Below are 14,464 nucleotides of genomic sequence, written 5' to 3'. Positions count from 1 at the left end.
CGCATCTTTCCCAGTGAGATGATAATTTCCAGTATGTTGCCCTGTCATAAGTGTGCTGCATTCAGATGTAGTGATTTTGACCATCTACACTGAAAAGAGTATGCAGTTATGACCTAATTGTTCTTTCTGATCATAAAGGATTGGATCCTGGCAAACAGATTAAGTTGGATTCCAGCACACAGTTTGGATATTATTTTCGTGTAACCTGCAAGGAAGAAAAAGTCCTTCGCAACAACAAGAACTTCAGCACGGTGGATATTCAGAAGAACGGGGTTAAGTTCACCAACAGGTCCGAGAACATGAAGTTCTCTCAAGCTTTTGGTAGTTGATGGTTTCTGAAAAAATTGAATGCCTTCGACAAAGAGTTTTTACTTTTATTATTGTTCACTGTTTTTTAAACAAGAGTCAAGCTTTGCTTTCTTCCAAGAAGCTTATCATGTATTCAGCTCTGCTAGCTAGGAGGCACGCTTGTGTCTGGAGTCCCAGTTCCACAACGGGTGGGGGAATCACAGTGAGTTCAAGTGATCTCATTCATCAGATCCTACCCAAAGCAACGAAACCAGAAAGACTGTCTGTTCATCTTCTCATCATCTTCTAAAAAATCCAGATAGGTTGAATAATTAATTAATCTTTCTGTGTCCATTGAGCTAGTTCCTCTTGTTCTGCTTTATTTTTGACTATTTTTATTTTTTTTAGAAAAAGGTTTATATCTGTTTTTTAAGTTATATTTAGGTATGTGTGACTGCAAATGGGTATGTACATAAGGATCCAGAGGCCTTGGATCCTCTGGAGCTGGAGTGTTAGGTGGCTATGAGCTGCCTAATGTAGGTGCTGAGAGTTAACTCTGGTCCTGGTAGAGCAGCAAGCGCTCTTAAATGCTGAGCTGTTTCTCTGGTCCCCTCATCTGTCTATTTTTCTAGGAAAGTCTCAGTTATCATTTATCAAGTAGAAAGAAAAAAAATTCTGATATTTCAGCTGAATGTATACATTAGTGAAGAGAGATATTTAACTGCATTACTGGATCTGTTCTCTATATATTATAGCTATTTTCTGTTTGCTGATGAAAAAACTTAATTTCTTTTTTTTTAATTGATCTTAGGAAGTTTTAGATAGACTTATTCATAGGTAAAAAGTTTTTTGTTTTTTGCTTTTTTTAATTTTGTATTGGATATTCAAGACAGGGTTTCTTTGTGTATCCTGTTCAGGAAGGAGCTTACTATGTAGACCAAGCTGGCCTTAAACTCACAGAGATCCTCCTGTCTGTGCATTTTGAGTGCTGGGATTAAAGGTGTGCATCCTAACACCCTGCTTGGTTGCCCATTTTTCTACTTGTATTTCCATTTTTAATTTTCATTGTTCAGATGCTTCATAAAACAAATATGTCATATTTTGCGTAATACATATCTGGCAAACATTTTGATATTTTTAATAATGCCATGTTTTGATTTGCAGTGAACTGTCTTCTTTAAATGAAGAATATACTAAAAATAAAGGCGAATATGAAGAGGCCCAGAATGCCATTGTTAAAGAAATTGTCAATATTTCTTCAGGTAAATTTAATAGAGCATTGAATGTTTTGAATATCTCCTGTTTTTTTCTTGTTTAATAGAAAAACATCAGGACATTTGAAGATAGTTTTGCTTCTGTTTTAATTTTTTATTGTTATATTTATTTAATCTGAATTGTGGATGCATGTGTGCTTGTGGAGGCCAGAGGACAACTTGCAAGAGTTGGTTTTCTCTTCTGCTATGTGAGTCCAGGGATTGAACTACAGTGATCAGGTGTATTACATGTGAAAGATTGTATACATGTTTAATTCTATAAGTTGTTTTACTTTTTGAGTGTTCATAATAAAGCAAAAGAAACAACTTAAGGTTTATTTTAATATGCCGTATATATTGGTGCAGAAATGAATGGGGTGGTTTATGAAGATTTTATTCTTGCTTGATGATATCAGGTAACTGAAGCACAGTAATTAAGTTGATTTGTGTTTTTGAATCTAATTTGCATTTTGAAGAGCACTATAAATACTGTTCATTTCAACTGTGAGTCTTCCTAAAACAGAACAGAAGCTGTCTTTACCTGGCTAGTAAAGGTCTGGTTTTAGTCTTTGAATCCTGGGCTTCGTATCATTTGCCATCAGCCTGAACTAATGCTGACTTCTTTAAAATGCGGTGGACAGTTTCAGATTTCCTTTTTCCTTTTCTGTCCCTTTCTATGGGTTCAGTTTTTGACCCAGGCTAGCCTCAAAGTCGAGAAAAAATGCTTTTACAAAAACTATAGGGCTTGTGAAATGCATTAGAGGATAAAGGTGCTTGCTTTGGGCTGTGTGACCTGGGTTTGATCCCTAGGCCCCACGTGGTGGGAGGAAAGACCTGACTGTTGCCAGATCATCAGAAGTTGTCCTCTGATGTCCAAGTGTGTGCACATGCATGCTCACATAATAAGTAAATGCCTATTTTTTATTATAAAAATGTTATTTTGTTTTGTTTTAAAATAGTTTAAAGATAGTTTAAAGTTTGAGATAGTTTATACATTGCAGGCTAGCCTTGAGTAGTTCATCACCCTCTTGTTTCCCAAGTGTTGAGATTACAGCCCTATTCAACCCATGCATGCAGGTGTCTGCACTGGCCGGAAGAGGGCGTTAGAACCCCTGGAAATGGAGTTCCAGACAGTGTGCTACCCAGTGTGAGTGCTGGGCACAGAACTCAGGTCCTCTGCTGGAGCGGCCATTGTTCTCAACCACAAAGTCACCGCCCCAGCCCCAGTGTGGTTGAAATCTTAACAAGTTTAAAATAATAATGAGTGGGGGTGCAGCACAGCTGTAGAGAGCGGCTCGTCTAACACACACAGAGCCCTGGTTTTTTCCTACCATTTCAAATTAAGTATATTTTAGTAAGTTCTACATTTATGGTTAATTAATTTCTAGAGGTTCTTACTGCTTTCTCATAATATAATGTGACACTTTCATTTCCTTCCAAACAACAAAACAGGAGTATAATTTTATAATATGAGATGATTATTTTATTTGGCCATTTTTAAGTTAATTATCTACTTTTATGTACAACAAGATAATAAAAAATGTAATGTTGGGACACGGTGGCACATGTTCTTTTTTTGTTGTTTTGTTTTTTGTTTTTCCAAGACAGGATTTCTTTGTTTAACAGCCCTGCCTGTCCTGAAGCTCTGTAGACCAGGTTGGCCTTGGAACTTGCAGAGATTCTCCTGCCTCTGCCTTCCGCTTACTGGGATTAAAGGCGTGTGCCACTACTGACCAGTTGACACACACTCTTAATTTCATAACAGATCTCAGAGTTCAAAGCCAGCCGGCCTGGCCTAATGCAGTAAGAGCATATCTAAAAAAACAAAATTTTGAAGCAGATTTTCAGCCGTTTAAACAGAAAATCTTATGTATTCTTAAAATTGAGCATTTTCCTGAACTCTCCAGAAGTACTGCCATTGGTAATCACATGATAGGTTATGAGACATGTGGATTGAATCACATGATAGGTTTTGAGGCATGTGGATTTGCTCTGTCAGCCACTTCACTCCATTAGCATTTAGAATCCATTCTGAAATTTTGGCCATTGCTGTCTTCACGTCTTTTTTCTAGCCTGTGTTAGGGAGTTGTATGTGATGGCTTTTAGTTCTAGTGCTATGGCAGAGTGGAACTTAAATGTGTGCTAAATGGCTGTCAGATCAAATTATGGAGAAATCCTCTGCATGTACCAGTTGAACAATTGAAACTCAGCTAATATTCTGACAGCAGCTTGCACATTTCTTGTGTCTTGTGGTGATCCTAACACTGTCGTCACGGCTTTCCTAAATTTCCCAGCATTCAGGGAAATGTGCCTTTTTATGCTAGTTAATTGAGATTTTATAAGAAAAACATGTAAGGCTAGAAAAACATTTAACACGACATTGAGTTTCAGACTTTTTTTTATTAAAAAAGATTTATTTATTTCATGTGCATTGGTGTTTAACCTGCATGTATGTCTGTGTGAAGGTGTTGGGTTCCCTGGAACTGGAGTTACAGGCAGTTGTGAGCTGCCATGTGGGTGCTGGGAATTGAACCTGGGTTCTCTGGAAGAGCAGCCGGTGCTCTTCATTGGTGTTGAGCCAATTCTCTACTCCCAAGTTTTAGGCTAATTTCATTATAGCAAACTTGTCAATTTTTTAAATGGTCTTGAGCTAAACTTTAATTCTAAGATGTATCTTTGCTATTTGATAGTCCTGTGTGCATGTCCTGTTTCGTGTTTTTATAGGCTACGTAGAGCCGATGCAGACGCTCAATGATGTGTTAGCTCAGTTAGACGCTGTCGTCAGCTTCGCACACGTCTCAAATGCAGCACCTATTCCTTACGTACGGCCGGTCATCTTGGAGAAAGGAAAAGGAAAAATTACACTGAAAGCCTCCAGGCATGCTTGTGTTGAGGTCCAAGATGAAGTTGCATTTATCCCGAACGATGTGCACTTTGAAAAGGACACCCAGATGTTTCACATCATCACCGGTAAGGTTTTTTGTTACTGTTTTTGTTTTTCAAGGAAAGGTTTCTTTGTGTAGCCTGGCTGTCCTGGAACACAGTTCTATGGCTTTGAACTCACAGAAATCCACCTTCCTCTGCCTCCTGAGTGCTGGGATTAAAGGCGTGAGTCACCAATACTCCGCTGGTAAAAATTCTTTAAGGAGGGGGAAAGTCGCAAACCAAAAACCCATTTTTGGACTTTGTGTAAAGAGTTAACACTTCTTTAAAGCACTGGAATGGAAATAATGTGTTATAAATGATGAAGGAAGTCTCTGTTTCTGATGTTAGAGAAAGAATGCATTGTCGGGTTGGTAATGCTTTCAGATCCTGATTAGAAGGAAAACTTTTGGGGTGACTAAAGTTTAGAAGACAATGTTTCAGGTGTTCAGAGCATTTAAAAGAAACGTTGTTTCACCCACAAAGCTCACCAGAGTCAGTGTGTGGAAGATTGGACCTGTTTGCTGGAAAAACTTGGGGTAGCTCCATCTAGAATGGAACTGAGCTGTCTGGAGAGTCTAGAAAGCAGGAGGGAAGTAAGAGTGCCACAGGCACTGGGCAAGTGGTGACTCCATTCTATCACCTCCCCAAGTGGGTATTTAAATTGTGTAACCTAACCCAAAAAGAAGGGTTGTGTAGCATGGAGTTTAAGTGATATGAGGAGTTTGCCCAGGCTGATTATTCACTACTAGCCCACTTATTAATGACTAATACTGTTGACTGTCAGTTGGTTCTGCTTTGACATCATTAAATTAGTCTGCCGGTATCTTTAGCCGGGGTAGTATATGTAGATTTATTTGCCGCAGTCAGACTCCAGGTTAGCTGTATATTTCATGAGCTCTCTCCTGTTAAAGGGCTCTGTGTAGGCATGTTGGAAGAAACGGTAAGAACGTTGCATTTGGAGGCTGTGGGCAGTGACTTTGTGCATGTGTTCTTGATGGCTTTTGTGTCGCTTTGGGTATCATTGTGACTTAAGTAATCTTCAGATATTGTTTTGAACTACCAGTATCTTGTTAGTGAAAGAAATCAAAAGTCTTCCTTTTTAATATAATTCATTTTATAGGTCCCAACATGGGAGGTAAATCAACATACATTCGTCAAACTGGGGTGATTGTACTCATGGCCCAAATTGGGTGTTTTGTGCCATGCGAGTCAGCAGAGGTATCCATTTTGGATTGCATCCTGGCTCGAGTTGGGGCTGGTGACAGTCAGCTAAAAGGTGTCTCCACGTTCATGGCTGAAATGCTGGAGACTGCGTCTATCCTCAGGTATGTGTGTGTCCTTGTCCCCCGAAAGTGGAGACGCGTGGCCCCATTCTGTGTAAACTACATTCATGGATTCATCTGTAAATGAAATAGGCATTCTTAGGTTAGCGATGGTTTGCCTGTGAGCTGTATGTACTTTATGTGACCTTAAAGGGGTGATTGGAGCTGGGACGCCTGCTGTCCCGGCTAATCTGGAGACAGAGAGTGACTCAGTCTTGGTTGCTTGAGTCGAGCTTGGGCTCCATAGCAAGTGTCCAAAAACAAAGCAAGGGAAGCAGCTTGTAATCTTTTAAAAACAAAGTTCTTGGACCAGAGAGATGGCTCACCACTTACGAGTACTTACTGCTCTTGCAGAGGAGCTGGTTTGGTTCCCAGCACCCACATGGTGGTTTACAGCTGTCTGTAACTCTGGTTGCAGAGGTAACACCTCTGAAACCTCTGGCCAGCATGTGTTCCTGTGTGCACGTGGTGCACATAATACACTCAAGCGCATACAGATACACTACATAAAATAAATACTAAGTCCTTACTGTTCCTAGTGGTCGCCTCTGCTTTCACCTCCACTGTTCACAACACCTAAAACCTTCTTGTCCTTTATTCAAATCCTTTCTCTTCCTTAAAGTTCTTTTGTTATGTGCATGTTGTTTTGCCATGGGTGTCCGGTTCCCTGGAACTGGAGTTACAGACAGTTGTAAACTGCCATGTGGGTGCTGGAAATTGAACCCAGGTCATCTGGAAGAGCAGTCAGTGCTCTTAACCACCGAGCCACCTCTCCAGCCCAATCTTTAACATTCTAATGGTGAAAATACTTCTTCCCTGATGGTTTTTACAGTCATGGTTGTTTGCTGTGTTTCCTACTGCTGTTTTAAAGGGTACTGAAATATTTTGTGAGGTTGCTGTTTAACACTAATGAGTGGTTTAGTAATTGATCAATACATCTATATCTATAACTTTAAACTAAAAAAGAAAATGAGACAGCAGTTGACAGAAAAAGAGGCAAACTCGGGGAGTGGTGGTGCATACCTTTAATCCCAATGTAAAACTCAGGGAGTGGTGGTGCACACCTTTAATCCCAATGTAAAACTCGGGGGAGTGGTGGTGCATACCTTTAATCCCAATGTAAAACTCAGGGAGTGGTGGTGCACACCTTTAATCCCAATGTAAAACTCGGGGAGTGGTGGTGCATACCTTTAATCCCAATGTAAAACTCAGGGAGTGGTGGTGCACACCTTTAATCCCAATGTAAAACTCGGGGAGTGGTGGTGCACACCTTTAATCCCAGTGTAAAACTTTAAAAACAATTCTGGAGCTATCCCCCCCCCCCCCCCGGAATCAAGGGCCTAACAGCTACACATGCATGTATGTTCTCCAAAAATTGGGGCAAGATAACCTTTAAGAGGTTGACTCAGTTCCTGAACAATTACCCACGCTTGTATGTTTTGACTCAGACCCTGGGAAACGGGATCAAAGTGACCTCTTAATCTCATCTGAACTGTCAACTGCTCTCCAGCCAATTATTGGTAATAGCCCTTCTGAGTAAGTCAATCATAATAGTCAAAGAAGAACTCCTAGACACACCCCTTGCTTCTGTGGCTTTTTCCTTTAAAAGTAGCCTGTACCAGCTATTAATGATGATATGATGGCCCGGGCGGCCTGCAAGCCAGGCAGAAGCTGCCGCCGGAGCAGTACAGGGTCCCTGGGCGAGCGGCAGAGTCGGGCGGCTGGATACGGTGAATGGCAGAGTAAATGGACATAAGGCTATACATAAAGCTAGACATTTATTACTTAAAAAAGGGAGATATAGACAAACATAAAACAAAGACATACACACACACACATACACACACGTGCGTGCACACACCCACACACACACACACATGCGAGAGAAAGAGAGGAAGATGGCGGCGAGGGGAAGGGGTCAAAAGTGGCTGGGATGGGCGTGGTTAGCTCTTAAAGTGAGCCAATGGAATAACATTCCCGGATCCTTTTTATAATAAAAAGTAGAAGGTTAGACATTACAGGTTGAAGGAATTGGGGCGGCGAATTCTCAAGACTGCTTCCAGCTGATTTGTGGGCGTCGTCTTTGGGGGGTGTGTGGCGGTGAGGGAGATCCGAGAGAAGCTGGGTGTTGGTCACATTTTGGCATAGCTGGTCTCTGCTCCCAACAGGACAGGTGTCTGTGGCATGGAAATGTCTGGTGTCTCTTGTACCTGGTTAGGGTGTTGGCAGAACAGAGAACAAAGTTAAATTGAGGAAAAAATTTTTTAGGACCAGGGAATTGAGGGGTTTGTATCTGACCTGTTTATGGTGGGTTTTTTAATTTGGCTCCCTGGAACTTATAAGAAAAACAGAAGTTTTAGACATATATATTGTATTAAGAACTCCTTGGGTTTGTTAAAACAGAAATTATAATGAAAAGTATTTTTATTTGGTGAAACAACCTGGCAAAACCTCTCAGCTATCAAACTGTCAGAGATCTTTGAGAAGGATAAGATTTTACTTGAGTTACTGATTAAAAAATGACAGAGAACTTACTTGGTTGGCACCTAGAGCTACTCTTTGGTCCTCCCTGGTCGCTGAAAGTTGCATTTGACCTTTGTTGTTTAATAGAGCCTGGCAAGCTTTTGAAGACCCTGTGGACCAAGAAATCTTTAGGAAGACAGGTCTACCTTACCTGCGCAGCTAGACTGTCGATTCCAGTGATCCTGTCCACATTTGGAGGTCTCCAGTTTAGGTGATAGGCAGTTTTTGCCCATTGGTCAGTGCTTGGCAGTCAAAGCAAATTGCAGATGGATGCTGGTCAGTGACGTGACCGTCTGTCTTTTGTCTTCTTGGAGGAAACAGAGTGTTTGCTAGGAGCCAACCTGTCTCTTTTGGTTATGAAAAGTTTTTTTAAATAATTAAACATTTAAATATTGCATTCCCCAGATCTCTGAGCAGTTGAGGGCTGATTATTAGGTCTTTTCGGCTTCCCAAATGCTAAGAGACCCTGTCATGACAGAATTAATAAAATCCTCATGCTTTTTATATCAGCTGAGATGTGAGAGATGGTCTCTTGGGGCGACTCCTCCTTGGTGCTTAGACTATAGGGTCCAACACCAGCACTTGGGAAGCAGTGGCAGGTGGATCTCTGTGAGTTTGAGGCCAGCCTGGTCTATATAATAAACTGTAAGATAGCTAGGACTACAAAGGCATACCTTGTCTCAAAAAGAGAGAGGGTGTGGGGAGAGATAACACATATCAAACTCGCTGATGTGGATTCATGTGTGCTGTGTCCTGTGTTCAACAAATAATATTCTGCTGCAGACACCCAAGACCTCTTTGTCATCCCTCTTCTGTGATGATCCCTGAGCTACACTCTGTGTGTGTGTGTGTGTGTGTGTGTGTGTGTGTGTGTGTGTGTGTGTGTGTGTGTGTGTGTGGCTTTTTGAGACAGAATTTCTCTGTGCAACAGCTCTGGCTGTCCTGGAACTCTGTAGACCAAGCTGGCTTTGAACTCACAGGGATCTGCCTGCCTCTGCCTCCAAAGTCTGAGATTAAAGATGTGTGCCACCATACCAGGCTTCAAACTACATTTTATGTCCTGTAATTCTACATTTCAGATCAGCAACCAAAGATTCTTTAATAATCATTGATGAACTGGGAAGAGGAACATCGACTTACGATGGGTTTGGATTAGCATGGGCTATATCGGAGTACATTGCAACGAAGATTGGTGCCTTTTGCATGTTTGCAACCCATTTCCATGAACTTACTGCTTTGGCCAGCCAGATACCAACTGTCAACAATTTGCATGTCACTGCACTAACGAGTGAAGAAACCTTAACTATGCTTTACCAAGTTAAAAAAGGTGGGCACGCGCAACTCGAGGCAGGAACTTCCTGCCTAAAGTGGTATCTGTCTGTCACATTATTTATTCTTGATTGTTATTGTTTTTTTTTATTATTATCCATTTATTTTGTTTACAATATTCTGTCTGTGTGTATGCCTGCAGGCCAGAAGAGGGCACCAGACCCCATTACAGATGGTTGTGAGCCACCATGTGGTTGCTGGGAATTGAACTCAGGACCTTTGGAAGAGCAGGCAGTGCTCTTAACCTCTGAGCCATCTCTCCAGCCCCTGTTATTGTTGTTTTTTAAGGACACGTTTACTACTGGTTGTCGAGAGAAAAGAGCAGTATACATTATCTGCATTACTGCATCAGAATGATAAAGGGGGAGAGGGCTTGGTTTATTCCAGTTACAGATGTAGGTTGGTACTGTTTTTGAAGTGTGTGTGTGGAAGAGAGAGACTGTTGACATGATTTATTTTCAAAGGATCTACATTCTTTTGAATTGTTTGTGTGTGCCTTGTCTGTGTATGGGTTAGTGCATGTGAATACAGGCAGAGTTCAGGAGAGGTTGGGTGACCTCCAGCTGGAGTTGAGACTTGTGCTGGGAACTGAATTCATGTCCTCTGGAGGGCTTGTCCACGCTTTTAACCACTCAGCCATCTCTGGCTCTTCATGTTTTTAAGGTTGTGTTCTGGAAACATGCTCATTTGAACCTGGTGAGTCAGATTCACTGACAGTGTTAGTAGTGGCTCTGTGGTGTGCATCTGCTGCTGCGGCATAGGTTTAGAAAAGCTGATGGGTGTGGTCCCCTCTCCATTGTGCTGACCTCCCATGAGCCATCGGGGCTTCTTTATCATAGTGGATGGTTATTTCACCAGTCACCAGAATAAGGTTTTTCGCTGTCTGACTTGACTTCCCATGAACATGTTTTTGTTCTTGTCACGGCTCACATGGTCTTGATGTTTTCCTCTTTGTTGTTTTTGCTGACTAGGAAGTACTTTGAGTTACTGTGTTTGCATTATTGATATTTGTTAGAGAAGACAGTATTTGTAGTAGATCTAGCATTCAGCATGAAACTCTGGTTCTGCTTTTGTTATTTGTGTGCTGTGACTTCAGGAAGAGAAGTGAGTTCACACTTGTTGTGGGTGTGCTAGCAGATCTTGTTTACGTCCCACTGAGCAGTCCAGCTTTAGGGAGTGTGTGAGATAAATAAGTAGACCTAGTTTTTTTAAACAGATGGTGCATAATTGAGGCGCTGCAGCTTTGTAGTGGTAGCGTCACTCGTCCTTAGTTCAGTCGCACAGCCTCTGAGCTCACTGTTACTCAGGCCGAGTGCGCTCAGCGCTGCAGTGAGAGTGAGGATGTGAACCACGTCGTTGAAAGTTTCCTCTGAGTGTCCTGAACCGTGTGGCTAATGCATTTAAAATAATCTAAACTACATTTTCTAACAGGACAATAAAGAGGACACTCCATTAGCATAACTGCTCTTTCTTTCCACCCTGATGTCCTGCAGGTGTCTGTGATCAGAGTTTTGGGATCCATGTGGCTGAGCTTGCTGATTTCCCGCGGCATGTAATAGAGTGCGCCAGACAGAAAGCTCTCGAGCTTGAGGAGTTTCAGAACATTGGGACCTCACAGGGACGCGATGGAATGGAGCCGGCCGCAAAGAGACGCTGCCTGGACAGAGAGGTTGGTCATCTCGGCTTTAGTCACTGTACCTCTGTTGTACATATTGGGACCACAGTGAGCTGGGCTTTCCCCCAATGGGATTTCAGTTCTTGCTCTTTGATCGGCCTTAATTGACTCTCATTTCTTAGCATGACGAAAAATATCCCCTGAGTTCGTTGTTGTTGTTGTTGTTGTCTGGGTCGTTTTGTTTTTTGACATAGGGTCTCATGATATAGCTTTGGCTAGAATTCCCCGTTTAGACTGGGCTGACCCAGAACTCACAAAGATCCACCTGCCTCTGCCTCCAGAGCGCTGGAATTAAACATGTGAACAACCATATCTGGCTCCCAGCTTTTCTCTCTTTATTTTCTGTACCATCTTCCCTTGTATGATGGACATACAGGAGCTAGAGAAGGGCCCTGTGATAGAGGACCTGCTTAGTATGCAGGAGTCTCTAGAGCCAGCCCCTGTCACTGCACTGCCCCCCGCCCCTCTCACCCCACACTGCTCCCCCAGCTCCTGTCTCACCATACTGCTTCTCAGTATCATTTAAAGTACTAGAAATAAGGAATATAAAGAATTAATTTAAATTTATGTTAGTCTAGATTAAGTTTTATAGCTGTAGATGTCCTGCTAAACTGAATAAATAAAACAGCAGAAACAGTTCCTGCCCTTCATTTTGTTTAGAATATATTTAAGCAAGTAAGAGAAATGGCTGTGTCTCCGACTTATTAAGGAGCTATTTGTGGGCAGAATGTTTGTTCCTAGAGTGGGTCTTGTGTTGAGCCTTCTGAGTTGGTGGTCAGACTTAGATGCTCACACAGTGCTGCGGCAGATGTCTGACTTGTCTCCGCTGCCGCCTCCCCTGGCAGCACCACAGTGCTGTGTACTGGGGAGACTCTGGCTTGGCATGTCTTTAGTTTTTACCCAGCGTGTTTTTTAGGGGTAGATAGTTGCTATACAAAAAGGAAAACCATAATTTGCTCATAATTTTAGATGTGGAATGCTGCCACCCTGAGCATGGAGTGGTTTTAAATCCGCCTTCCCCTTCATCTATTAAACTCACAGATTCTGGTGGTTGGAACCAGGCAGTCTGCTCCATGTAATTCCTGGTTTCCAAGAAAACTGAAACCATGTACTTCTTTTGTTAATAAGATATGCTTTGAAAAGTTTTAAAGCTAAAGGAGACAAATGTTCTTACTACGGTTAGTACAGGGTTTGTCTTTGTTTTTTAGAAAGTACGGGCAGGAGTTTGAGTTCCCCTGGGGCAGGGGTGAGTGGTGGCGGGGGGACAGGGAGAGATTGTGTGTGCCCTGGTGCACATGTGCAGCTCAGGGGACAGCTGACAGGGTTGGCTCTCAGCTGCCACCATGTAGGTCTCAGAGAACAAACTCAGGTGGCCAGGCTTGCCTTTGCCCTCTGCGCCATCTTGCTCGCTGGTGCCCGTCTGATAAAGGCCACTGCGTGCCACTCCAGCTCCAGTAAGTGACGCAGTGCCTTGCCTGCCGTCAGACCGCTGTCAGTCACTTGGCTCCTCAGGACAGATGTGTGAAGTTGATAATAGCTGCGTTTTATAGATGGAGAGTGTGACTTAAGGGGCTTGCCCTCAAAGTAACAACCATGTCCTTTGTACAACACTGAGCAGTAAATAGAAATGGAAACATCCTGTGTACATGCATGTGTGCACATATGTGCATGTAAGAGAGAATTTCGGGTTTATACTAAAGTGTGCCTTATAATCCTTAAATTCTTTTCCCCTGAGATTAAATTCCATGTCAGTTAAAGCAGAGGGCTTGAAGAACTACTAAATCTCAATTCCTTGTCATCTGAGAATAAAGTATAAATATCAGTAGGCCTTTAATCCCAGCATTCAGGAGGCAGAGGCAGGCGAATCTTTGTGAGTTCAAGGCTAGCCTGGTCTTCAGAGCAAGTTCCAGGACTTCCAGGGTACACAAAGAAACCCTGTTTTGAAAAACAAAACAAAACTCAAAAAGTATAAATGTCTTATGAGTATATTATTATAAGTATAAATGACTTGCTCTGGAGACATTCATAGCAACCAAGGGTTTTGTGATTCTAAGAATTGCTTGCCCACTTACTATGATAAAGTGCTTGCTAAACATAGAGTAGCTCATTTAGATTAAAGTTAAAGAGTTCATTGCTCTGGCGGACAGTAGGAAGAGTGCTTGCTGCTTCCCAGAGGCCCCAGTTCAGTTCCCAGCACTCAATTGGGTCATGACCTATAAATCTAGCTCCAGGGGACCCAGCACCATCTTCTGGCCTCTAAGGGCACTCATGGGCATATGTCATACAGACACATGAATAAGAAGAAATCTTTAAAAGAAAAAGTTCATTACTGCTGAAAGCGACTTTAAACAGACGTTTTAATGATGGTGGGACATGGGTGTTTTTCAGCAAGGTGAGAAGATTATTGTGGAGTTCCTGTCCAAGGTGAAGCAAGTGCCCTTTACTGGCATGTCGGAGGAGAGTATCATGCTGAAGCTGAAGCAGCTGAAAGCCGAGGTGGTCGCACAGAATAATAGTTTTGTAAATGAAATCATTTCACGAATAAAGGTCACATGAGAAAGCACCAACGGCACGAAGAGAGTAGGGCTAAGCTCGCCCTTGTGCTGCTCTGCCGTGCTTGCCATCAGGACTGGGAGAGCAGTGTACCCAAGTTTTTAATGATATTTTACCTAAAAACGTCTTCAAAAATATTCTGAAGTTGAGATCTGTAACTGGGTCTAATGGGCATGGACAACTTTAAGCAACGTGGTGAATTTTATAAATAAAGTCATAGAGTTTGTAGAGTTAGTGGTGCCTTGTATTTCTTTGCAATATGACTTGTATACATTTACTCTACTGATATTACCTATAGGCTTTGTACAAAATAGAATCTCAAAAGAGAGGCCATGAATATCTGCACACATACATAATAATTAAAAAAAAATTAAGCTGGGTGGTAGTGATGCACGCCTTTAATCCCAGCACTCTGGGAGTTTGAGACTGGTCTACAGAGCAAGTTCCAGGACAGCCAGGGCTACCCTGTCTTGAAAAACAAAATAATAATAATAATTTTAAGCCTAGCATGGTGGTGCACACCTTTAATTCCAGTATGGGGGTGGGGCATAGGCAGAAGGCTCTCTAGAATTAGAGGCTAGCCTGGTCTGCATAAT

At 42.1% G+C, this 14,464-nt stretch overlaps 1 protein-coding gene across 1 annotated transcript in view; it reads left to right on the top strand.

Moving 5' to 3' along the window:
* Msh2 (mutS homolog 2) overlaps positions 1–14,102 on the top strand; it is a 58,149-nt gene extending 44,047 nt beyond the window's left edge. The window contains exons 10-16 of the mRNA XM_087907287.1: positions 139–289; positions 1,453–1,550; positions 4,266–4,511; positions 5,587–5,791; positions 9,391–9,638; positions 11,134–11,309; positions 13,704–14,102. Coding sequence (XP_087763413.1) covers positions 139–289; positions 1,453–1,550; positions 4,266–4,511; positions 5,587–5,791; positions 9,391–9,638; positions 11,134–11,309; positions 13,704–13,871 — 1,292 coding nt within the window. The 3' untranslated portion in view covers positions 13,872–14,102. The remainder of the gene's footprint in view (positions 1–138; positions 290–1,452; positions 1,551–4,265; positions 4,512–5,586; positions 5,792–9,390; positions 9,639–11,133; positions 11,310–13,703) is intronic.
* The last annotated feature ends 362 nt before the right edge of the window (positions 14,103–14,464 follow it).

Source organism: Myodes glareolus, chromosome 6, assembly GCF_982192425.1.
Source record: "Myodes glareolus chromosome 6, mMyoGla1.1, whole genome shotgun sequence".
Lineage (NCBI taxonomy): Eukaryota > Metazoa > Chordata > Mammalia > Rodentia > Cricetidae > Myodes > Myodes glareolus.
Note: the sequence above shows the minus strand (reverse complement) of the source record. Positions and strands in the feature narration are given on the sequence as shown.